A 26,623-nucleotide genomic window follows, 5' to 3' on the forward strand; every position below is an offset into this window, starting at 1 on the left:
ACTAGTCTGAGCATGGACTGGATGTATGGATCAGGAATTCACACGATGAAAAACAGAAAAGAACCTTCTGTGTCATTTAATGAAGGTGCCAAAATATTCTCTCAAATGTTTCAGAGAATAAATATACATACAAAACCTTACATACTGACTGTAAACCAAGGGAGGCCAAAGTGCACTACGTAACCTACAGCTTTCTACCAAGCATTCTGCAGTTCTTGTAATCTTTGATACAAGATTATAAGTCCCAGCATGCAATGCTTCACACTGATCCTTGCGGACGAGTGTTGGGGCCTGTCTCTCCCTAACAGAAGGAAGATAATGAAGATAAGACCAGCAGCAGAATGCTCCATTTTATGCAAAATGTAAATTGTGTGTATCCTGCAGGCTCATGGCGAAGTTGGAGTACCCTTTAACTGTACAATGCTGCACTGCATAAAAGACAATTATTCACCTTTCATAACTGTTGTACTTCAAGATGTGTAGCTCATGCCCATTCCATTGTAGGTGTGCGTGCTCACCACATGCACCAGTGCCAGAAGTTTTTCCCTCAGTGGTATCTATAGGGGACTGGCTCTGGTGCCCTCTGGAATGGCGTGTGTATGAAGGGGTGCCGCCAGCTCCCCCATCCCCTTTCTTGCTGGAACTCCAACAGACGGGGGAAGGATGGGTCATGGAATGGACATGAGCAACACATCTCGAAGAACAACCGAAGAACTCACAAAAGGTGAATAACCATCTTTCCTTCTTCACTTTCCTTCACTATCAGTGGAGGCACAGCCTGTGCTATCTCGTGGCAAGTATGGATGCAGGTGGTGATCCAGGACGAAATCCTCTGAGAAGACATCGGGAGGCCCTTCATCCTGTCAGCTACTGCAATGAAGAGTTGAGTAGATCTGCGTTGTGCAGACGCCTCTCCTTGTTGGACACATGGGGCTTTGGACAGAGCACTGGGATGACATGGTTGACATGGACGTGCAACACAACCTCTGGCCGGAAGGTCGGATGGGGATGCAGTTGGACCTCGTCCTTGTAGAACACAGTATACGGGGGCTCCGATGCGAGGGCTTTATTCTTGGAGACTCGCCTCACTGTGCTAATAGCTACAAGGAATGCGACCTTCCATGACAGGTGTGAAAGGGAGCAGGAAGCCAGAAGCTCGAAGGGAGGGCCAGTGAGTCTGGAGAGGACTAGGTAGAGATCCCACTGGGGAGTTGGGTCCTGAACTTCCAGGAAAAGCCTCTCAAAGCCCTTCAGGAACCTGATCGTCATCTCATAGGAGAATACTGATCTACCCTGGATGCTGATGTGGCTGATAAGTGTACCTTGATCGATGAATAAACAAGGCCCTAATGCTTTAAGTGAAGCAGGCAATCTAGGATGGATTGTAGAGATGAATGGATCAGAGAGATATTCCGCTCCAACGTCCAGCAGGAGAAGCCCTTCCACTTTAGCAGGTACATTGCCCTGGTAGAGGGCTTTCTGCTTTCCAGGAAGACCTGCCATACTTGAATAGAGCAGGCTTGTGCCTCAGGATTTAACCATGCAGCAACCACACCGTGTGGTGGAGAGAGGTGAGGTGCAGGTGCAGGAATCGTCCATGATCCTGAGAGGGCAGGTCTGGGTGGCTGGGGAGTGTCCCTGGGGCTGCCACTGCTAAGTCCATGAGTGTGCCGAACCAATGCTGGCGCGGCCAAGCCAAAGCGATCATAATGACTAGAGCCTTATCCCTCTTGATCTTCAAGAGGACCTTGCCGATCAGTGGGGCTGGCAGCAAGGCGTACATCAGGTCGCCTGACCACGACAGGAGGAAGGCATCGGATAGCAAGCTGCTGTCGAGACCTTGCAGAGAGCAGAACCAGTGATATTTTCTGTTCTGTCTGGTGGTGAATAGGTCCACTCAGAGAACTCCCCACTTCTGGAAGAGCATCCTGGCGACCTCCAAGTGGAGGGACCACTTGTGGTGAGAGAAGAAGGACCTGCTGAGGCAATCTGCCAGCGCGTTCTGGATGCCGGGGAATGCAAGGCTTCCAGGTGGATAGGATGCTGGATACAGAAGTCCTGACAAAGGGCCGATGATCAAGCTCCCCCTGTCCGTTGACATAGAACATGGAGGCCGTGTGGTTTGAATTGGAGGGTATACCCCCCTGCAACAGTACTGAGCACCCACTGGTCTCATGTTATAGAAGCCCAAGCAGGGCGGTAGGGCAATAAATGGTTGGAAAATAAAAAGGGGTGTTGGATTTAGGATACAGGCTGGGAGGTCGCCCTTGAGTGCACCCTCAAAATGCCTGTTTGTTACCCGGCTGGTGGCCGGTACAGCTCGAGTGAGCCGAGGAGGCTGGCGGTTGGCCCTGTCGACATTTATAGCCCTTGCCCTTCTTGCGGAAGGGCTCTGATCAGGATTGACTACTAAATCTGTGGGTCTTCTGTGGTTTGAACCACTTTCTTCTGGGCGCCAGCATGTAAAGGCCCAGGGAGCGTAAAGTAGCCCTAGAATCTTTCAGGCCATGTAATCTGTGGTCTGCTTTCTCTGTAAACAGCGCCAGGCCATCAAAGGGGAGGTCCTGGATCAACTGGTCCTCCACCAACAGCCCAGATGATTGCAGCCACGATGGTCTCCTCGTGGATATGTCTGAAGCCATGGTCCTGACTGCAAAGTCTACTGTGTCTAAGGCTGCTTGGAAGCAGCCCTCATCACTGTCTTGCCCTCATGAAGAATAGCCAGGAACTCCCTCCTGGACTCCTCTGGCAGCGAGTCCACAAACTGCCAAATGTTATAAACATAATAGCCAAGTAGGGCCTGGTGATTGGCCACTCTCAATTGGAGACTAGCAGTTGAATAATTTTTTCTGCCAGAGATCAAGCCTCTTTGTTCTTAGGGGTTGAACCTGGTTGCCCAGTCTGTTGGGCTCATTGGCTATGGATACGACCAATGAGGCTCGGGGAGGGATGGGTATAAAGTTATTCAAAGAGAGAGAGAGAGAGAGAGAGAGAGAGAGAGTGTGTGTGTGTGTGTGTAAAAAACACTTTCTACTGGCAATAGCTGCCTCTAGACTTTAAACAGTTTACTTTAGGATGGCTATATCACTCAGAGATAGGGTAGACCTCTGCATTGTGAAATTAGCAACTACATTATGGGCATCCTATAGAAATAAGTAATTGCCTCATTTACTAATGACCTGTGAGAAACAAAAATCCGTATGCATGTCATTTCTTAACTACTGCTCTGCAAAGTGGCACAATCTGTTAACTGAATGCATTAAATACCTAATTTAATTAAAACTCTAACAAGCCTCCGAAAACCTATTGAGAGCACTTTGTTTGATTACAGACATGGGGCTAAAGTAACAGACCTATTGATCTGATCAGCTTCAGTTATTTTCTCTATCCAATTTAATTTATGCAGAACAAAAACTAAGTTTTGGCAGGGTCTCCTCCCCCCACTTCCTTGGGGGAAATAATCTGAAGTGACTCTGGGTTCAGGATTGCATATATAAAATATTTAACAGGTCAAAGAAAACACTTATTGTGCGGCAGCTATGGACATAGGTTACATTATAAATGCAAACATGCTTTCTAGTGCAACAATTACATAGTGTTCCTGACACGGTCACGTATAATAAATAGACTCCTCCAAGGGGAATTAAACTAATTGTTCTGCATATTAAGTGTGGTATTCAAAAACATATTTTAACAAACATATTTAATAAACCTGAATTAATGAAAAAGGTAGAAAATTATTTTTAGTTGTGAGTGTAATCTAGAGTCTGTCTTTGATTTTCTTATGTTGTGTCCTAACCCAAAGGTTAGTTAGTGACTTAGTTGCATTTGGGAGCTAAAAGGAGATACATCTATTAAATTTATATTGAGAAGAGTTTTCTTAGCATTTTCTAAACAACTAAGTTGACTTGTTTTGTGGAGTGAGTCGTAGGCTTAAGAGACAAAGATTCAGGGCTCTTCACCTCTAGAGTCACTGATTTGAATCCAATTCAGGTCAATAAATAACTTAATATTGTCACCATCTGCTAGCTTTTATGATGGCTTATGTGGAATGAGTGAATGGTCTCAGTTTCTACCAGAGAGGCTTCCACATGCATACAAAAAAAAATGACCATTGTATGCAGCACCTTTGTTAGAAGTCCCAGCAGAGACGCCCAGGACTGAGCTGACAGAATGCCTGAACTATGCTCTCACTCCTAAGTCCTTGTCTAAACAGTTCAGCTCCACAGGTGTTCAGGATATTAGAGGTCCTAGTGTAGACTGGCCACCACAGGCATTTTCAACTCCAAACTGATTAGGCCTGCTCTGAGTATGGTTACAAACATGGCATTAAAAACACTAGCAGCAATCTACACTAGAGCTACTGTCAGGGTTCCCTCCCCACTCTGAACTCTAGGGTACAGATGTGGGGACCCACATGAAAGACCCCCTAAGCTTATCTCTACCAGCTTAGGTTAAAAACTTCCCCAAGGCACAAATTCTTTCTTGTCCTTGGAAGGGTATCGCTGCCACCACCGAGTGAGTTAGACAAAGATTTAGGAAAAGGACCACTTGGAGTTCCTGTTTCCCTAAAATATTCCCCCAAGCCCATTCACCCCCTTTCCTTGGGAGGCTTGAGAGCAAACAAGGTGAGCACAGACCAGACCCTTGGGTTTCTAGGACACTAAAAACCCAATCAGATTCTTAAAAACAGCCTAGGGAAAATTCACAAGCTAAAACAAAAGATAATCTAATGCAGTTCCTTCCTATTACTTACTATTTGTAATCTTAGATGCTTAGTTCAGGTATGGCTTTAGGAGATGTATTTTCCCTGCCTGGTTCCTCGCTGTCCCGGAGAGAACACAAAGAGATCACCAAACAAAAACCTTCCCCCACAGATTTGAAAGTATCTTCTCCCCTTATTGGTCCTTTTGGTCAGGTGCCAACCAGGTTATTTGAGCTTCATAACCTTTCACAGGTAAAGGAGGGATTTTATGCTACCCTTAGCTGTATGTTTATGACAGCTACCAGTGTTGCTGACCCCTTTGGAGCTGAACCATTGCCAGCAACAGTGGGAAATTTTCTCTTGCACACACAGCATCCTAGATGCCATCCTTTCAGACAAGGGTTGAGGTGCGGACTGGCCTTCGATGTACTTGTCCTTTCACAAGCACTAAATTCACACTGTAAAAATATAATTTGCCTTATTTTCTAAATTAATTAAATAAATATTTCTATCTTGTTCCCACCGGTGCCATGCCAGGTCCTTCTCCTCCACTCTGAAAATTCTGACTTCCTTTTGGGTTCGGCCTCTGAATTTTCTATGTTTTTGCTTGCTTGCTTTTTTATTTTCTCATTTTTTCCTCTTGCCTGCCTGCCTCTCTCTCTTCCCCTAAAATTTCTGTGTTCTGGACCTCGACTAGTTCTCCCCCACTTCTCAATCCCTACTCCCTTTCCTCTTGCCCATCCCAAATCTCTCTCCCCTTCCCAAATGTTTCTCCTCAACCAGTCGGAAGACTTTTTCAGTGCTGACTGACCTAAATAATTACATATTATCTGCCAGTTTTGCCATCTCACTGCTCCTGCTTTTGCAGATAATTAGGAAGTATATTAAACACAATATATATGGTCCTGGTTCACACGGCACTTTCATGGCATTTTTGCCATGAATAAAATTGACCATTTAGTCCTATTTTTTGTTTTCTGTCACTTATCTATTTTCTGATCCTTTCACTCCATGACTTCTGAGATTCCTTAATAATGTTTTGTAAGGCACTTCTGGAAATCTTTTTGAAATTTCAAATAAATTATGTCAGCTGTTTTTTTTTTAATCCATTATTGTGCTGACATGTTAAAGAATTTTAATAGATTTTTGAGGTATAATTTTCCTTTGTAGAACTATGCTGGTTAGACCCTATTATATTAGAATAATGTAAGTTCTATTCATTCTATTTTTAAACGACCATTTACATTAATTTATCAGATAAGCAAGTAAGACTAGGCCATGTTTACACTACCACGTATGTTGGCAAAACTTGTTGCTTAGGGGTGTGCCCCTGACATAGTTACTGCCCCTGGTTTAATTAAGTTGATGGAAGAGCTCTCTTCCGTTAGCACAGAGTGGCTACACGAGAGATCTTACAATGGCGCAGCTGCATTGGTACAGCTGTGCTGCTGTAAGGTCTCTAGTGTAGGCATAGCCTTACTGATCTGTAATTCCCCAGACCTTTAAAAAAGAGATGCAACATTTGCTATCCTCCAATCCTCTGGTGTGATTTTAATTAGAAGTTGCCTATTGTGAGCTGCTCAGCCAATCCATTCTTAAATTCCTTAGCACATTTGGATGCTTACCATCTAGTCTTCACTGCCCTTTAATTTATCAGTTTGTTCTAGTGCCTCTTCTTTAAACACCTCAACCTCTTATAGTTCCTAAGTTTTATTACCAGAAAATGTAGATCTGGGTTTAGTTATTGCATATGGCCAGGAGGACTGTACTTTCCAAAACCTCCCAAAGGCTGACATAGCAAACATACATCCTGACTAAGAACATCCTCCAAATAAGTTTTATACAACACCACCCTCATGTTGTCCATAGCTGTGGTAGATTTGCACAGCTGAAGGAAAACAGAAAACAAATAATATCTTCTTTATACGGAGAAACCAGCAAACACCTCTTTGAACCTGGTCTGTAGCTCAAGATGTGGCAATGGTCCTAGTTAAAGTGAAAATACTGTGTCAAGTACTCAGTGTGAACATCTCAGGGCTGAGAACTATTTACACTGCATGGTATATGATTACATGGGAGACAAACATTTTGCAAGAGAAAACAAATGCTCAAACGAGGGCTGTCAAGCGATTAAAAAAATTAATCGCGATTAATTGCGCTGTTAAACAATAATAGAATACCATTTATGTAAATATTTTTGGATGTTTTCCACATTTTCAAATATATTAATTTCAATTACAACACAGAATACAAAGTGTACAGTGCTCACTTTATATTTATTTTTTATTATAAATATTTGCACTGTAAAAATAAAATAGAATTTTTCAATTCACCTAATACGAGTACTGTAGTGCAATCTCTTTATCATGAAAGTTGAACTTACAAACGTAGAGTTATGTACAAAAAATAACTGCATTCAAAAATAAAACAATGTAAAACTTGAGAGCCTACAAGTCCACTCAGTCCTACTTCTTGTTCAGCCAATCACGCTAAAGACTCATATGTCCCTTCATGCTTCAACCACCATTTCAGAGGACATGCGTCCATGCTGATGATGGGTTCTGCTTGATAAGGATCCAAAGCAGTGTGGACTGACCCATGTTCATTTTCATCATCTGAGTCAGATGTCACCAGCAGAAGATTGATTTTCTTTTTTGGTGGTTCAGGTTCTGTAGTTTCCGCATCAGAGTGTTGCTCTTTTCAGACTTCTGAAAGTATGCTTCACGTCTCATCCCTCTCAGATTTTGGAAGGCACTTCAGATTCTTAAACCTTGGGTCAAGTGCTGAAGCTATCTTTAGAAATCTCACATTGGTACTTTCTTTGCGTTTTGTCAAATCTGCAGTGAAAGCATTCTTAAAACGAACAACATGCTGGGTGATCATCCAAGATTGCTATAACATGAAATATATGGCAGAATGCAGGTAAAACACAGAGCAGGAGACATACAATTCTCTCCGAAGGAGTTCTGTTACAAATTTAATTAACACATTTTTTTTTTAAGGAGTGGAATCAGCATGGAAGCATGCCTCCTGGAATAGTGGCCAAAGTATGAAGGGGCATACGAACGTTTAGCATATCTGGCACAATACCTTGCAATACCGGCTACAAAAGTGTCATGTGAACGCCTGTTTTCACTTTCAGGTGATATTGTAAATAAGAAGCGAGCAGCATTATCTCCAGTAAATGTAAACAAACTTGTTTCTCTTAGCAATTGGCTGCACATGAAGTAGGACTGAGCAGACTCGTAGGCTCTAAAGTTTTACATGGTTTTGTTTTTGAGTGCAGTTATGTAACAAAAAAAAAAATCTACATTTGTAAGTTGCACTTTCACGATAAAGAGATTGCACTATGGTACTTGTATGAGGTGAATTGAAAACAACTATTTCTTTTATCATTTTTACAGCGCAAACATTTGTAATAAACATAATATAAAGTGAGTACTTACACTTTATATTCTGTGTTGTGATTGAAATCAATATATTTGAAAATGTAGAAAAACATCCAAAATATTTAATAAATTTCAATTGGTATTCTATTGTTTAACAGTGCCATTAAAACTATGATTCATCACAATAAATTTTTTAAATCGCGATTGATTTTTTTGAGTCAATCACATGAGTTAACTGCGATTAATCGACAGCGCTAGCTCAAACAGAAATTTAGGCATACACACATGCATGTATACATACGCACGTGCAATTTTAAACAGAGCATCAGACATAAAGATCTAGTAAGCACCACAGCAGATTATAGGTGTAATTGGCCTTAGCAGCAAATAAGCTCATTATGTTATGATGGATAGGAAGCTTTGTTGAGTGAGATGATCTATGGCTGGATATCCAAAGACTCGAAATGGCAAATGATATAGTCTAATACCATGCTGAAGAGTACTGATCTCTTAAATATGTAGCATTCAAGGAAGAGGTTGCTCCGCTGCCACTAGGTAAAAACCAACATTTTCAACACTTTACAAAGAATACAAAGGTCTCTAAATTTTTACCCACATACAGCACAAGGCTTGGAAGAAAAATCATACACATATTCTTCAAAAACGAAATTATTATTTCACATGCAGATGTTTCATGGAACACTGCAAAATTTCCTAACTTGTCTATTAAGGAGAGGCAGTAAATAATTTAAAAGAATACCAGAGACTGACCATGGATTCTTTAAGCTTTCATCTTTTCTGTAACTTAATTTCCTCTTGTCTTAATTCAGTGTCTACATAAAGAACAACAGTTTTGTCTGACATCGCAAACAGCTGGAAGACGGAGACAGGGATCGAGGGCAGGGCTGGGACTACTCAAAGTTCAATTCACAGAGCATTATTTCCCAGTGACAAGTATCCTGCTCTTTTACTTTCTCTTAATCACAAATTGAATTCTCATCAAAGACAAAGATCTATTTGTTGTTCACTGGAAAATCCACTAAATGAACATCTGCTTTATCTATAAACAACTTATACATACTTTCCTGCCCATGAATACCAGCCTTACAGTTAGCAATGTTTTCTGATATGAGGCTTCTGTATATCTTGACTGCTCATCATATAGAAGCTCCTTGCAATTTCTTTCCATTCACTCCTAGATCTTTACAACTTATATTGCTTCACTTCCAAAAAAATGGTGCAAGAAAGAAGGTGCAGGGTATCAACTTTCCCCAGTTACAAACCTATGTGGCCTGGAATGAACTGAAAAGATCCCTGTTACTAGAAAGGCTCTTCTATGTACTCTGTAGAGAGCTGGTAGTCTTACCCTTCTGCGCAATCTGTCCCTTTCTTCCCGGATAGCGTTCATGGTGGCCTTGGTTCTGTTCAGCTCCTCCTCTTTGCTGCACAGCATAGCAGTGAGGCTCTCATTTTCTTCCCTCAGACCAGCCAGCTCCTTTTCCCACCGAGATCTCTCTTCAGACAGGTTTGGATAAAGATCCCGTCCCAGCACACCCTCAATCTCCTCTACTGTCTGCAAAAACACAGTCACAATAAGACAGAAAGGAGCAGGAGGAGAATATTAAAAAGGGCCAATAATACTACACTGCCACCACATAAGGATGTAAGGGGAGCTATACAATTACACACATGCATACAAGCAACGCACACGCGCACACACAATATACTCCTTTTGTTTGAAGTTTAATGAAGGCTGTTTTCATTATTATAGTTTGTAACCTTTCTACTCTTCAGCACCATCAGTACCTGGGCAGACGATGGGTGCTTTATAAATAAAAGTTCACCTCACTGAGATATACACAAACAACAGCATGCAGTTGGCATTTATACAGCACCTTTCCTCAGATGGCCTCAAAGTGTAACACATTCACTATGCCTCACCATGAGTAAGTGTTGTGCCTCTTTTGCAGATGACTTAACTGAGACACACAGGGTATATTTGCACTGCTGCTGGGAATGTGCGTCCCAACTCAGGTAGACAGACATGAGAGTCTGAGCCAGCGTAGAGGGGGTAGCACAGGTGGCAGCTCATGCAAGCCACCTGAATACATACCTAGTGGGTCCAGGCAGGTTTGTACTCAGGCACCTAGCCTGACTTGCCATCTGTGCTACACTGCTATTTTTAGCACGTTCGTTCAAGCAGAGCTAGTGCTTGTCTGTCTACCTGTGTTGGGAAGCACCCTCCCAGCTGAAGTGTAGATGTACTTACAGTGCCAGATTGTGCCTGGCTCTTGAATGGGTGCGTAGGGCTGGGGAGGGTGCAAGGAATCCTCACATACTAGCATGACAGGGACAAGTGCAGTCCCACATTTGGGGGAGCACAAGGATGGTTCTTTCCATGGGTCCCCAGGGACATGTGTTACCCCCAAGGGCACAAGGAGATATGGGAAGGGGAAGTAGCCTTGGCCAGGCACACTGTGTGCGTGTGTGTGTGTGTGTGGGATGGGGTACACTATGCCTTAGGATGGTGCAGCCTATACATTTCTTCTGTGTACCTGGGACCTCAGCGAAGAACTGGGATTCTCTGACGCACAATCCCTTCCAGAGCTTCCGCCCAAGGTGGTGCAGAGCCACACTAACCCCTATACAGGCCTGTGCACAAAGAGGTTAAGTGACTTGTCCAAGGTTATGCAGCAAGTCTATGGAAGAAGTAGGAACAGAACCTGCATGTCCTGACTATCAATTTCCTCCTGTAAACATTGGACCATATTTCTTCCCCATCATGTTTATAATTGGTTTACAGTTGTAAATATAACAATTCATACAGTTCGGCTCAAGAGTAAATACCAAATACACACTACTCATGAAGAGGTTCCTACCCTCTTTTTCTGATTAGCAATACCTTGTAAAACCCATGCAATACAAAACAAGCTGCTATGCTTCATAAAGAATGAACCCTCCACCTGAATCTACAGGTCTCCAATAATCAGATTCAGAAAACAAGACAGGTTATTTCAAGATCACATACTGCTTCAAGGAGCATTTAACTTTCTCATTGCATGAATGAGCTGCATTCTTGAAATGTGAAGAAGAAGAAGAAGAAGAAATAAAATTTGTTAGAGATGGCAAAAAGAAAAACAGGATATTGCTGGATGTTCTCTTGGAGACAATATACAGAAAGCTACTCAAGGAATCAAATCTCATTTTTGGAATATGAAGTTTTGTATTTATAATTAAATCTACTTAACAACTATTTCAGATACAATGAAATCTTCCACCTAGTATTCAGTCTTTGTCAGCATTGCTAATCTGTTTTAATGCATCTTACAGAACATAGTAACTACCACTGCAAGTAAAGAAAGGGAAAGATCAAAAATGAGCCGCAGAAAAGGTAAAAAGATACCAGCCCCCTTTTCCAGTGCTTCCTTTTGGAAAAGCCGCATAATACGTTAAATGCACCCACTCACCTCATTACTCTGACAGGCATGTTGATAACCACCATGTACAAAGTTAACTGAATCCAAGTATCATTCTGCACTTATGCTCTCACAAGCTGATGTGACCAACATCCATTTGCTAACTAAACTGTCTGCAGTTCTCTGGATGTGGCATGCTTTGCTTCAGCTCTGGTTTGTTAACTAGCACACTACATTATTGCAAAGAAGAAGAGAATAGAAGGCAGTTCTTACATACAGGGAACTATTTCTCTGGGGGAACTAATGAATTATTGAGTTTTTCTTCATTCCTGATTATACAGTGTTACAGTTCAGTTTGATAATGCATGCTGATGCATCAAGGATAAATCTGGAATCTAGCCTCACACACTGTAATTAGTCATGTGATCTAATGTTCTGAGCACAAACCTGGATACCAGGAACTCCAATAGCTCCTGTGGCATCCATCACAGCATAAACTCTCTGCTGCAGTTTCCTGTTTTCCCTACTTTATAGGGGTGTGGTAAGGAGCTAATGTGCAGAAATATTTACAGCTCTTTCATCTTCAGTTTGTAATTTTTAAATAGCCATTGCTTCCTCTGATCATTATTATTTACTCTTCTAAATACCTTGACCATTAGTCAGCCTATTCTGTGTAAGGTACCTCAAATAAATGACATGTTTATAACTGCAAAGCTAGTCAGGCAATCTCTCTGTACCTTAGTTTGCGCATCTGTAAAATAAGGATGAGGCTTACCCATATTTGTAAAGTGCTTTGAGATCTATAGATGAAAAGCTCTATACAAGATCTATAGATAATCTCTCTGTGACTTAGTGCACCCATATGCAAATACAGATATACTACTGTACCTACCTCACAAGACGTTGTGAGGCACAGTAAATCTTTGTGAAGTGCTCTGAGATTCTCAGATGATAGGTGCTATAAATGCAAGATATTATCATGTATCCCAGTATGCACACAATGCATTTAGTGACTAGTTAATGCTGTTGCACCTTAATAGCTAGATCACAATGTTCGCTGGCAGTGGTGAGTTGTTCAATGTGTCTGTCCACTTCTGCTACAGACAAACTGCAACTGCTCTTCTTCCTCCCACAGACTACATTCTCCAGCCCTGTCAGCACTCTCTGCAGTTCGGAGTTCAAGTCACTGCAGTTATCTATGAAACAGAAAGAACATGTTAGACATGCACTGGGTGTCGCAAGCTAAAAAGCTACTACCATTCAATACTTACCTTCAGCAAGACAGGCTCCACTCCTGTAAAATGGTATATTCCTACAGGCTGACACTGCTCTTCACAAATCTCCAGTCTTGAATACCATCAGCCTATTTGCACAAGTTATTGATTTCTCCTTACAAATCTCTAGGGTTGAATGGCATCAGCCTAAACTCTCAAATTACTCACAATCACACAAATAATCGCCTCATCCACTTGAGTGGTCGTTCTTGTTTGAAAAACCTTCTCCATATTTTAAACACATCACGTTTTAGCACACTTCCATGTCACCGTCCCGATTTGTTTTTTGTTACTCTCTCTCATGACTGCAGCTTCTCCTAATCTTTGTGCTCAGCAAGAAGACTTTTCCCTCGGAATCAAAATGCTCTTCTGCCCAGTTCACTCAGTGATGATATAATCCAATATCCTCTAAAAGGAAGGACTTTGGGGATTTGTGCTCAAACTACTGCCAAGTGTCCACAAGCTTACACAAAAACCCCAGAGAGATTATTTTACAGAGCTAAAATTTCATTTTCACAGCTGTTTCTTCTATGCGTGCAACTGAAGAGAAGACTGGAAATATTCGTCGGTCCCCAATAACAACCCTTTTTCTTGTGAGGCTCCACATCGTGATCACATCCACAAGATGCTTTAGGATGAAAACATCATCATCATTCTCACAAGGCAAGGGCCAGAGGACCCTTCCCCTGGCAGTCTGACGGCACTGGGTTATGGAGTGTTATCCACTCACTCCCCAATTTTGTGACAACCAAATGATCCCTCTTATCTTGTGAACTAACTTTACAAATTAATTGCAACACCTCCAACTTACATTCAGTGATAAATATCAGCAGTAGTCCCTGATGTGCATCATATGGTTGAACTCATTCTTGGGTTCTGATGCCTCTTGGCTGTATTCACTTATGGGCCATTAATAACCAAGGCAACATGCAATAATCAGTTATTGCATTGTACAGCACACAATGGATTTATATATTTCATGACAATGCATTACTTTCACAGGGGTACAAATATTAAAAGGGGTGACATCCATTCAGGTCCTAGGTGGAGCAATACCATAGGAATAACACTGCTCCACCTAGGACCGCATTACAGTCAGACCTTCCAATCAGATATAAAACATATGGCTGGTGTTTTCAAAGGAGCCTAAGGGAGACAGGCATTGAAGTCCCACTGAAATTCAATGGGAGTTGGGCACCTAACTCCCTTAGTCCACTTTGAAAACCTGAATTTAAAATGAAGGATCACAGAGGCTGATTATGAAAGAGTGAGGTGCGAGGGAACAGGGGACTATGACATAAGCATCAACTCCATGGGTGCTCTGGGGGCTGGAGCACCCATGGGGAAAAAATGGTGGGTGCTGAGCACCCACCGGCAGCCCCCCATCAGTTCCCCGCCCATTCCCCCTAGTGCTTCCTGCCCGCCGGCGGGCCCCACGGATCAGCACCTTCCCCTCCCTCCCCATGCTTCCTGCCCGCCATGAACAGCTGTTTCCTGGCGTGCAGGAGGCAGGGAGGAAGGAGCGAGGAAGAAGTGTGCTCGGGGGAGGGGGTGGAACTGGGCGGGAAGAAGCGGGGCGGAGAGGGGGTAGGGAGAGGTGGGGTGTGGGTGGGGTTTTGGGGGAAGGAATGGAGTGGGGGCGGGGCCTGGGACAAAGCCGGGGGTCAAGCACCTCCCGGCACTTTGGAAAGTCAGCGCCTGTGGACTATGAAATAAATAACTAAGTTCACAACCAAAAACTCATCTACCTCGATTAACACCGGACAAATTGACAAACCTGACCACCTAAATTACATCCACAGATATGTACAAAAACCAGACAACTGTATGCAATGCAAGGCTTGCCATGTACAAATTTTGTGGCTGTAATTTAGGCAGTCATTTAAAAAAAATGGCCCAATTAACATTTAGGGGGGAAATAAAAGCAACCTTAAAACCAAAATACTTATGTCCTCCAATGTGCTAGTGATGTTCTCATTCAGTTACACAGGCTTCACATAGAATTTCAAATCAAGTTCAAGGTCTCAGTCCTTTATCTTCAAGGCGGCTCCATGGCCTAGGCCCAGCTTATTTAAATGACCACCTAAAGCCCTGGGAGAACACCATGGTCGACAACTATGCTCCTCTGGCACAACGGAACTCTCTAACATATGGGTGAAGCTTGTCTGTATCGGTGATGAGCACAATATAAGAACCCATATAGAACAGAATAGAATGCAAGACACAGACTCAATACTGTTGTTATCTCAAAATCCAAAGGTAGCATTTGTTCCTTTGTGTTTAAATGACAGTGGCAGCAATCGTGGGCCCTTGCCTTTATGCAGTATTTCCAGCTTTGCATAGGGAGATCAACAAAAGTGTTCAAAAATTCTCTTTGTGTAGGAATAGGATTGCAAAAGAATGCAGCCCTGGAGTAAATGTGAAATTAGTGCAGGCAAAAGGGAATTCATGTTAAAAACAAACCCATCAACATATCAATGGCATGACAAATATGGATGGCCAAAGCAGCGTCTGATCCTGCAACCTGTGTACAGGTAAAACTCCTACTGAAGTTGTATGTGCATGAACTCATACTGAAGTTGTATCTGTATGAACTTCCCACAAACTCAGTTCTCCATGAAAACAATTAATATGCTTTAGCGTTAATAATCTGCCAAATAAGTTTATTTATTAATAAAATTCATTTCTGAGTCACAGCTGCACCATCAAGAATGTTTAATTGTAAAATCTACTTGTTTTGCTTGTGCTCCTGAAACTCAATAATGCCTGTATATACATTTTGTCTCATTTTACAAAACATTTCCTTCACAAGGCAAGACCTTATGTGCTAAGTTCTAGCCCTGAAGGAATGTTTCTCCCATTTATAACAATGTCAGAGAGACCCACATTTCAAAGGGAAGCTAGCATAAACCCACTCACAGGATTTACAAGATACAGCAGAGAAATTAATTTTATCTCTTGATGTTTTTGTTGCCTACAGCAGAAGAGCAGCATATCTAAAAGCATTAGTGTATCATGACACATTGATGTAGTTGGCATGTCAATAAGCTTGCTGCATGCTTCATGCAAAAGGTCTCTTGTAAGGTATCATTACAAAGCTTATAATCTACTCAGTGTGTTCATCCTATTTGTTTGAATGTATCATTCTTGTATCTGAAGCTAGAAATATAAAGTATTACTCTGAAGTCCTATTGTAATTATGCAAAGTGTGGGCCATTAATGGTGGTTTACAATCTTGATGGCTCCCATTGACCAGGACAATTGGTTGTAAATGGCTCTGTTTACTTGTAAGCCTTCCTGTGTTCCTGTGAGTCAGGCCAGAAAGAATGGAGGCTTGGGGTCTCACAGGACATGTGATCATGTCACCTGGTACTGGAATCCATCTTAAACCTGGTGCTTTTTCATTTAGAATGAAGGGGGGGGGGGGGGGGGGGGGACCCAGAGAGAGACAAAGGATTCCCACCTTGTGCCAAAGATATAAAAGGGGGTGGAACAGAACAAAGGGGGCTGCCAGTCATGAGAAATCCCCTAGCTACCACCTGAGCTGGAACTAACAAGAACTGTACCAGGAGTCTAGTCTGTGAAAGAAGCTTATTGGAACATCTCTGAGGGTGAGATTTACCTGTATTCAGTTTCTTAAATGTACAGTAACTCATTTAACGTCCTCCCGCTTAACATTAGGCCTGGTCTACACTACGACTAATTCGGATTTAGCTGCCTTAATTCGAATTAACGCTTGACCCGTCCACACAACGAAGCCAGTTAATTCGAATTAAAGGGCCCTTTAATTCGATTTCTGTACTCCTCCTCGACGAGAGGAGTAGCGTCAAAATCGGTATTGTTAATCCGAATTAAGGTTAGTGTGGCCGCAATTTGATGTTATTGGCCTCCAGGAGCTATCCCACAGTGCACCATTGTGACCGCTCTGGCCAGCAATCTGAACTCGCATGCACTGGCCAGGTGGACAGGAAAAGCCCCGGGAACATTTGAATTTCATTTCCTGTTTGCACAGCGTGGAGAGCACAGGTGACCACAGAGAGCTCATCAGCACAGGTAACCATGCAGGCTGATAATCGAAAAAGAGCACCAGCATGGACCGTACAGGAGGTACTGGATTTGATCTCTATATGGGGAGAGGATTCAGTGCTAGCAGAACTGCGTTCGAAAAGACGAAATGCCAAAACTTATGAAAAAATTTCCAAGGGCATGATGGAGAGAGGCCACAATAGGGACACAGATCAGTGCCGCGTGAAAGTCAAGGAGCTCAGACAAGCCTATCAAAAAGCAAAGGAGGCAAACGGTCGCTCCGGGTCAGAGCCGCGGACATGCCGCTTCTACGCTGAGCTAAATGCATTTCTAGGGGGGGCCGCCACCACTACCCCACCTCTGACTGTGGATTCCGAGCTGGGGATAATCTCATCAGGTACACCTGATGATTCCGTGGAAGGGGAAGAGGAGGAGGAGGAGGACGAGCTGGCAGAGAGCACCCAGCTCTCCGTTCTCCCCAACAGCCAGGATCTGTTTCTCACCCTGACTGAAGTACCCTCCCAAGCCAGCACCCAAGACCATGACCCCATGGAAGGGACCTCAGGTGAGTTTACCTTTTAAAATATAAAACATGGTTTAAAAGCAAGCATTTTTAATGATTAATTTGCCCTGAGCACTTGGGATGCATTCGCAGCCAGTACAGCTACTGGAAAAGTCTGTTAACATGTCTGGGGATGGAGCGGAAATCCTCCAGAGACATCTCCATGAAGCTCTCCTGGAGGTACTCCAAAAGCCTTGCCACAAGGTTTCTGGGCAGTGCAGCCTTATTCCGTCCTCCATGGTAGGACACTTGACCACGCCATGCTAGTAGCAAGTAATCTGGTATCATTGCCTGACAGAGCCTGGCAGCGTATGGTCCCGGTGTTTGCTGGCATTCAAGCAACATCCGTTCTTTATCTTGCTGTGTAATCCTCAGGAGAGTGATATCGCTTAGGGTAACCTGGTTGAAATAAGGGAATTTAATTAAGGGGACAGAGGTGGCCGTTCCTACTGGGCTGTTTGCCTGTGGCTGAAAAGAAATCCTTCCCTGCATTTAGCCAAGTGCAAAGGGGGGGGGGGGGGGAGGATTGGCCCAGAGCTTTTCGCGTTTTGCTAGCAGGGATCTTCCCTGATACCAGCCACGCGGTGGGGGGAGGGAGAAAGCACTCATCCCAGAGAATTCATGGCGGGTGGGGGGGGGGTTAGTTTGGTACCTGCAGGGATCTTCCCTGATACCAGCCACGCGGTGGGGGGAGGGAGAAAGCACTCATCCCAGAGAATTCATGGCGGGTGTGTGGGGGGGGTGTTAGTTTGGTTCCTGCAGGGATCTTCCCTGATACCAGCCACGCGGTGGGGGGAGGGAGAAAGCACTCATCCCAGAGAATTCATGGCGGGGGGGGGGGGGGTGTTGTTAGTTTGGTTCCTGCAGGGATCTTCCCTGATACCAGCCACGCGGTGGGGGGAGGGAGAAAGCACTCATCCCAGAGAATTCATGGCGGGTGGGGGGGGGGGTGTTAGTTTGGTTCCTGCAGGGATCTTCCCTGATACCAGCCACGCGGTGGGGGGAGGGAGAAAGCACTCATCCCAGAGAATTCATGGCGGGTGGGGGGGGGGGTGTTAGTTTGGTTCCTGCAGGGATCTTCCATGATACCAGCCACGCGGTGGGGGGAGGGAGAAAGCACTCATCCCAGAGAATTGGAGGGGGGGGGGGTGTTAACCTTCAGCAGCAGAAAACAAGCTAACAGGAAAACTGCAGCACAACGGGCTTTGCTTGGTATGTGGGAAAGCAGGGCGCAGAAGCCTAAAGACAGTGGCTTACCATGGCAGCATGCAAGGTGAATTCTGTTGCCCGGACCTGCGTCTGTGATCTCTAGCAGCAAAGCCACAGGCACTCAATATTAAGAGGCAAAATGCGACCTTGCACAGAAATCACATGTGCTATGTAATGTGAATAGTATACACCGTGAAAGAGTATAAGCATTGTTCTGAAAAATGTATCTTTTAAAAAAATTCTCTCCTTTTTTCACTCCCTCCAGCAGGTGCAAATGTTTCAAGCCTCCCTCCTCCTTCCCGAAGGCTATCCCAGATAAGGCGTCGTAAAAAAAAGACGAGAGAAGAGATGTTTTCCGAAATCATGCAATCCACCAGGAATGAAAGAGCTCATCTGAATGAGTGGAAGGAGACGGTTTGCAAGTATAGGAAAGAAGCCAGTGACCGTGAGGACAGGAGGGACCAACGTGAGGACATGAGGGACCAACGTGAGGACAGAAGGGACCAACGTGAGGACAGAAGGGACCAACGTGAGGAGAGGAGAGACGCTCGAGATGAGAGGTGGCGGCAGGAAGATCAGAGGAGTCGGGAAGCAACGCTGGGGCTGCTGCGTGAGCAAACAGACATGCTCCGGCGTCTGGTGGAGCTTCAGGAACGGCTGCTGGAGAACAGAGTGCCGCTACAGCCCCTGTATAACCCCCCTACCTCCTCACCATGTTCCATAGCCTCCACACCCAGACGTGTAAGAACACGGGGGGGGGAGGCTCCGTACACCCTCCCATTCCACCCCAGTGGACAGCCCAAGCAAAAGGCTGCCATTTTTTTAACCTTTTTTTACTGGGCTTTTCCTTCCCGCAGATCCTCCTCCCAAACCCCACTCAGGTTCTGTGCCGCTACAGCCCCTGTATAACCCCCCTACCTCCTCACCATGTTCCATAGCCTCCTCACCCAGACGTTTAAGAACACGGGGGGGGGGGGAGGCTCCGTACACCCTCCCATTCCACCCCAGTGGACAGCCCAAGCAAAAGGCTGCCATTTTCTTAACCTTTTTTTACTGGGCTTTTCCTTCCCGCTGATCCTCCTCCCAAACCCCACTCAGGTTCTCTCCCTCTTTTTATAATCAATTAATAAAGAATAAATGATTTTTAAACAATGGTGACTTTATTTCCTTTGAAAGCAAGCTGGGGGAAGGGGGAGGGTGGGTTCCTTACAGAGAATGAGTCAATAAAGGGGGCGGGTTTTCAGGAAGGATAAACAAACATAAATTTCACACTGTAGCCTGGCCAGTCATGAAACTGGTTTTCAAAGCTTCCCTAATGCGCAGCGCTTCATCGTGTGCTCTTCTAATCGCCCTGGTGTCTGGCTGCGAGTAATCAGCAGCCAGGCGATTTGCCTCAGCCTCCCACCCTGCCATAAAGGTCTCCCCCTTGCTCTCACAGAGATTGTGAAGCACACAGCAAGCAGTAATAACAATGGGGATATTGGTTTGGCTGAGGTCTGAGCGAGTCAATAAGGATCGCCAGCGACCTTTTAAACGGCCAAATGCACATTCTACCACCATTCTGCACTTGCTCAGCCTGTAGTTGAACAACTCCTGACTCCTGTCCAGGCTGCCTGTGTATGGCTTCATGAGCCATGGCATTAAGGGGTAGGCTGGGTCCCCAAGAATAACAATTGGCATTTCAACATCCCCCACGGTTATTTTCTGGTCCGGAAAGTAAGTCCCTTGCTGCAGCCGTTTAAACAGATTGGTGTTCCTGAAGACGCGAGCGTCATGAACCCTTCCCGGCCAGCCCACATGGATGTTGGTGAAACGTCCCTTGTGATCCACAAGTGCTTGCAGCACCATTGAGAAGTACCCCTTGCGGTTTATGTACTGGGTACCCTGGTGCTCCGGTGCCAAGATAGGAATATGGGTTCCATCTATTGCCCCACCACAGTTAGGGAATCCCATTGCAGCAAAGCCATCCACTATGACCTGCACATTTCCCAGAGTCACTACCTTTCGTAGCAGCACCTCCGTGATTGCTTTGGCTACTTGCATCACAGCAGCCCCCACAGTAGATTTGCCCACTCCAAATTGATTCCCGACTGACCGGTAGCTGTCTGGCGTTGCAAGCTTCCACAGGGCTATCGCCACTCGCTTCTCAACTGTGAGGGCTGCTCTCATCTTGGTATTCTGGCGCTTCAGGGCAGGGGAAAGCAAGTCACAAAGTTCCATGAAAGTGCCCTTACGCATGCGAAAGTTTCTCAGCCACTGGGAATCGTCCCACACCTGCAACACTATGCGGTCCCACCAGTCTGTGCTTGTTTCCCGGGCCCAGAATCGGCGTTCCAAGCCTATAACCTGGCCCATTAACATCATAATCTCCAAAGCACCGGGGCCCGCGGTCTCAGAGAATTCTGTGTCCGTGTCCATGTCCTCATCACGCTGGTCGCTGCGCTGCAATCGCCGCCTCCTCCTCCTCGCCTCTTTTTTCTGGTCCTGTGTAAGCATAAACTCCACGAGAAAGCGTGAGGTGTTTATAATGTTCAAGACTGCGTTCTGGAGCACAACGGGATCCATGCTTGATGCAGAATGGAGTCTGCAGAGTTCACTCATGAAAAAAGGCGCGAAATGGTTGTCTGCCGTTGCTTTCAGGGAGGGAGGGGGAGGCTGTACCCAGAACTACCTGCGACAATGTTTTTTGCCCCATCATGCACTGGGGTCTCAACCCAGAATTCCAAGGGGGGTGGAGACTGCGGGAACTATGGGATAGCTATGTAAAAGCTACCCACAATGCAACGCTCTGGAAATCGATGCTACTATGGTAGCTTGGACGCACACCACCGAATTAATGGTGCATAGTGTGGCCGAATACATTCGAATTTATAAAATCGGTTTCCTAAATTCGAATTATATAAATTCGGATTAATCCTGTAGTGTAGACATACCCATTGTTTCAATGTTACGTCCCTGCTCAATTAGGAACATGCTCGTTTAAAGTTGTGCAATGCTTCCTTATAACGTCGTTTGGCTGCCTGCTTGTAAGATTCTGTGGCAGAGCAGTGACTTTACAAGGGAGCATTTCACAAGTTCCGCTTCTCCGCCTCCTCCCCCTCCCTCCCAGCACTTCCCCCACCGTTTGGTGGCGCTTAGGACTTTCTGGGAGGGAGGGGCAGGAGCGGGGAAGCGCCGTGTCTCTGCTCCTCCCCCTCCCAGAAAGTCCTAGGCACTTAGGATTTTCTGGGAGGGAGGGGGAGGAGTGGAGACACGGGGCTTCTCCGCTCCTCCCCCTCCCTCCCAGCACTTTGCGCTTAGGATTTTCTGGGAGCTGCATGTCCGCTCCTCCCCCTCTCCCCCAGAAAGTCCTAAGCGCCGCCAAACAGCTGTTTGGCGGCGCTTAGGACTTGGGGGGGGGAGGAGAATGTGGCGTGCTCCGGAGAGGAGGTGGAGTGGGGGTGGGAAGAGGTGGGCCTGAAGTGGAGAGGGGACAGGACAGGAAGAGGCGGGCCTGGAGCATTCCCGGCAAAGTCCGAGCCTGTTCTTCTCCGGGGAAGCTGCTGCAGCTGCTGCTGCAAAGGTGCTTCCTAGCATTCTTGCCTGCAGCGGGCTGTGCCTGTGTGGGGTAAGCCAGGGGCACTTCCCAACCACAATACAGTACAGTACTGTACAGTATATAATGCCTTTTGTCTGCCCCCCAAAAATTTCCCTGGAACCTAACCCCCCCGCATTTACATTAAATCTTATGGGAAAATTGGATTCGTTTAACATGGTTTCACTTAAAGTTGCATTTTTCAGGAACATAACTACAACGTTAAGTGAGGAGTTACTGTATTAGTCTTAGACTTGCGTGTTTTGTTTTATTTTGCTTGGTATCTTACTTTGTTCTGTCTGTTATTACTTGAAACCACTTAAATCCTACTTTTATACTTAATAAAATCACTTTTGTTTATTAATTAACCCAGAGTAAGTGATTAATACCTGTGTTATAGAGGGCGGACAATTTATGAGTTTACCCTGTTTTACAGAGTATATACAGAGTATAACAGATTTATTTGGGGTTTGAATCCCATTGGGAACTGGGTGTCTTGTGTGCTGGAGATAGGTAACCTGCTGAGTGGTTTTCAGTTAAAGCCTGCAGCTTTGGGGGCATGGTTCAGACCTAGGTCTGTGTTGCAGCAGACTAGCATGTCTGGCTCAACAAGGCAGGGTTCTGGAGTCCCAAGCCATCAGGGAAAATAGGCTCAGAGGTAATTCCAGCACCTCAGGTGACAGTCCCAAGGGGGTCTCTGTGACCGAACCCGTTACAACCCTGATAATACCATTCTTCTAATCTATAGTTCTGATTGGCTGAAACGGTAGCCAGTCTACACTAGAGTACTGATGTACATATAGGACATAATTTCTGCTCTCACTGAGTAAGTGAGAGAGAAAAGTTTCAGAGTAGCAGCCGTGTTAGTCTGTATCCTCAAAAATAACAGGAGTACTTGTGGCACCTTAGAGACTAACACATTTATTAGAGCATAAGCTTTCGTGGGCTACAACCCACTTCTTCGGATGCATCCGAAGAAGTGGGTTGTAGCCCACGAAAGCTTATGCTCTAATAAATGTGTTAGTCTCTAAGGTGCCACAAGTACTCCTGTTATTTTTGAGAGAGAAAAGACACTGTAAACATGAGAATCCCACTATAAAAGAAACTAAATGTTTTAGCTCAGGGCCAGATTCAGTGTTCGTTTACACGCCATACAATCCTTCTGAAGTCAATACGGTTGTGTATGTCAGTCCTGACTCTAGTTCTTGGTGTCAAGTTAAACTATCTGACCTCATGTGTTTCACCAAAATACCAAGTTTAGAGACTAAGCCTCTTGTCTTGTTTATTTTTTCAATTACGAATAAAATCTACTGTGACATTCAGGCACATATCCAAAAACATACATTCATCAGTTTAGCACATGAATTATTGAAAATAGAAAAACTCAACCACAAAACCATAACAAACACAAGTCCCTCTCTCAAGAAAAGCCACATGTTCTTTTTGTCCTCAGTTTTCAGTCAGCAACTACAAACTTGTCTTGGGAAACCCATGTATTGAGGTCTCAACTATTTGGGTCAAATTCATCCCTGATGTACCTCCACCGAAATTAATCCCCTTCTGTCCAATATTAGCAAGAGTGGGTCACAGACTCCCTGAATTAAGCCTTCCTTTGCAGGACGGTTTAGAAGACTTGAACAAACTACCACCCCCTTTACTCAGTAAATCTGCATATTTTCTCAGTGGTGGATTAGTCACAGGAATTCAGATACCGACAACAACCCATCCACTGTATAATAGGTATTGTGTCACAGAGTCCTTCTGTGTCTAAGAGGGATCCTCGTTCTTTTTGGAGAAGGTAAACAAGATTCCCCCTTCCATCTGAGATAAAGCTTAAAGTTATAATGGGGAAGAGGAAGGAGTTTGCCTCTCTCGAAAGAGAGATCAGGGCACAACTGGTGTCTGCTAAGCTATTGCAAAAGAAAAGACTGAAATAAAAATATATTGTTAACTGAGTCTTCACTGGAACACAAACATTGCCCTCAGAAAGGCACAATTGCCATTAAAAATCAGCTGAATTTTTACTGACTTCAGTGAGAGTGAGACAGATTTATCTGAGGACAGAATTTGACCCTCTGTATGACTGTAATAAAAGTACTTAGAAAACATCTCTGTGATATTTTGATCTTTGTCTCTTCTTGGATCAGTCATATTGGACTTCGGATTTAGTGCAACTTTTTCATCAAGATCCAGTGCATCATGACTTTCCCAAGGCACGCTGGCATCTAGGCATTGTGGTGATCAGCATCTAATAAATACCTGACAGAAGGGGGAACTATACTACAGCCAAGGATATATCCCTGATTCACACTGATCTGAATGAGAACAGAATCTGATCCAGTGAGACAGACATTTCCCCTCTAATATGGATATCAATGATGCTCCCAAGCCTGCAAAAAGCAGTGTGTCTATGTACCCCAATACTGAACGTCTTTATTGCTGGAGTCTGAGAACCGGATCTCTATAGCTAGTACTAACTACCCTTTAATTTCAGCTTTGAAATCCCCTGTCTGAGCACATCCGAAAAACAATATAATTACTGGACTCTTTGCCATAAAGAACCTTCCTTAACACTCCACAGCACAGATAAGTGTCATTTAGAAACTTGCTATCTGTACATAAATTAATGGCTCTCAGAAAGCAACAAGTCTTAAAAGTCATGGCCTGGAGAGAGAAGTTTAACAACAGCACATTACTCTGCCATTTATTAATGTCTCTAGATGCCTCTCTTAATTTCATCTCCGCAATTTCCAACCATCAACCTTTTATAGTTAAATAAACTAGCAGCATTTAAAACAATCTTCAGTTACTTATAAATAAAATGTTTTTGCTATTTGGTAAAATAACAAAACAGGAACAGGATTTAAAAAAAAAAAATCAATCCATCCAATTAATCAGCCAATTACATGGTCAAGTCAGAACATGTATACTATTCTAGAGGAGGGTAAGTGTGTGTGCGTTCCCTTCATTTTCCCCTTTCCCAAAGGGCACTCATTTAGGTGCTTTAGTTCTTCGTGAAAAGCTCATTTTCTGTTCTTCCTCTGCAGCTATTCTAGCTCTTATGGCCTGGGAGCAAGGTTCTGAGATTATTTTAAATGCTACTGTTTATTCTCCTAGAGAATTCCTCAACATCTTTGGTTTGATTAACAAGGCCTGGATGATTTATTTTCTTTCCCCTCTGAGCATTCTGATCAGTATTTTAAAGGCTACAATGGCTTTCTACTAGTAGGAGACATCCTGTCTATTCAGAAAATCACTAACCCATGTCAGCAGTGACCATAGTGGACTGGTTCTCTGGTACTGAAACAGAAGTCTGATCCTGGTCCATGCTGCGTGAATCTTCGTTAGCCTCATGTTGGCTCTGGCTGAGCTCTGATCGTAGTTCGGAATATTCATCTTCCTCCCTGGGGGAGAGGCACAAGAAAAAAAATATTATTGAAGGAATAAGCAACTCTACAGCATGCCTTTCAGTCCTGTAGTCACAATAAGTAGGGTACATACTGGACAACAAACTTTCTCCAGCTCAACAAGACTATCAAATAGACCAGGGTATGTTTCCCATAAAAGAAACTGACTTTCTGCATTGTACTCTCAACTGCCAGTTATGTGGCGAGTAGCATCTGGCTCACATTTCTGTATTTTGAAGTTTCACCGAAGTTCTTGTGATCATTCCAGACTAATGTTCACTATAAGAAAATGTATTGCCAGATTAAGAGTGTGTGTGTGTGTCTCTCTCTCTCTCTCTAAATTCTCCTGTTGCCAAGTGGGTTTTCATTTGAAATCTATTGGAAGATAATGTACAGATTAATTAGAACGGCAGTGAACTGCTGGAGTTACTGGAGAACCAAACCCTTGCATATTACATGCTTTAACTGTTATTTGTCAAGTGGGTTCCTTCAAAAATATCTGAGCGCTATTGGGCATTACCTGAAGTAGTGAGATTTATAAAGAGTCTCTTCTCCTAAGTTCACACGTAAAGTTCAAGGAATGGGGAAAAGTAGATAAGGACATCAGTGGAATGTGAGATCACATTGCCCAATGAAGCACTTTAAAATGTTTCTTTTCTTTTTTAATCCATTTGCTAATCCAACTCAAAAAATGACATTCAGGAAGACCTGATTTTTTTAATCAGCTTCAGTTTTTGTAATTATTATTTTGTCACTTTCAGATATGTACATTTTAACCAGCAGGAAAAACATCAGTAGCATAGGCACAGAAACAACAAACCAAAAACTTTTGATGAATGAATTTACTGTACCCCTAATTTGGCTACTCATTAAGCTAAGTATTTTGTAGAGGTTTATTTTGCTGCTGTTTCAGCAGAAAGGTGGATGATTTTAGGGTGGGGAGGAAGCATGGAGCAGGAATGGAGTTCTTTGGTGAGGGAGGGAGAGCACAGAACTGTGAGGGCACCTCCAGCTGGGGGGAAGCCTGTTGTCTAAGGGGGTAGTTCTGCAGAGTAATGAGC

General features: G+C 44.1%; 1 protein-coding gene across 1 annotated transcript in view; it reads right to left on the reverse strand.

The window, feature by feature from the left end:
• The window catches only part of MCC (MCC regulator of WNT signaling pathway), a 229,200-nt gene that overhangs the window by 61,391 nt on the left and 141,186 nt on the right, over positions 1 to 26,623 (reverse strand). The window contains exons 4-6 of the mRNA XM_065405951.1: positions 25,417 to 25,559; positions 12,543 to 12,706; positions 9,461 to 9,667 (exon numbers count right to left, since the gene is read on the reverse strand). Coding sequence (XP_065262023.1) covers positions 9,461 to 9,667; positions 12,543 to 12,706; positions 25,417 to 25,559 — 514 coding nt within the window. The remainder of the gene's footprint in view (positions 1 to 9,460; positions 9,668 to 12,542; positions 12,707 to 25,416; positions 25,560 to 26,623) is intronic.

The sequence above is a fragment of the Emys orbicularis genome, chromosome 6, assembly GCF_028017835.1.
Source record: "Emys orbicularis isolate rEmyOrb1 chromosome 6, rEmyOrb1.hap1, whole genome shotgun sequence".
Taxonomy (NCBI): domain Eukaryota; kingdom Metazoa; phylum Chordata; order Testudines; family Emydidae; genus Emys; species Emys orbicularis.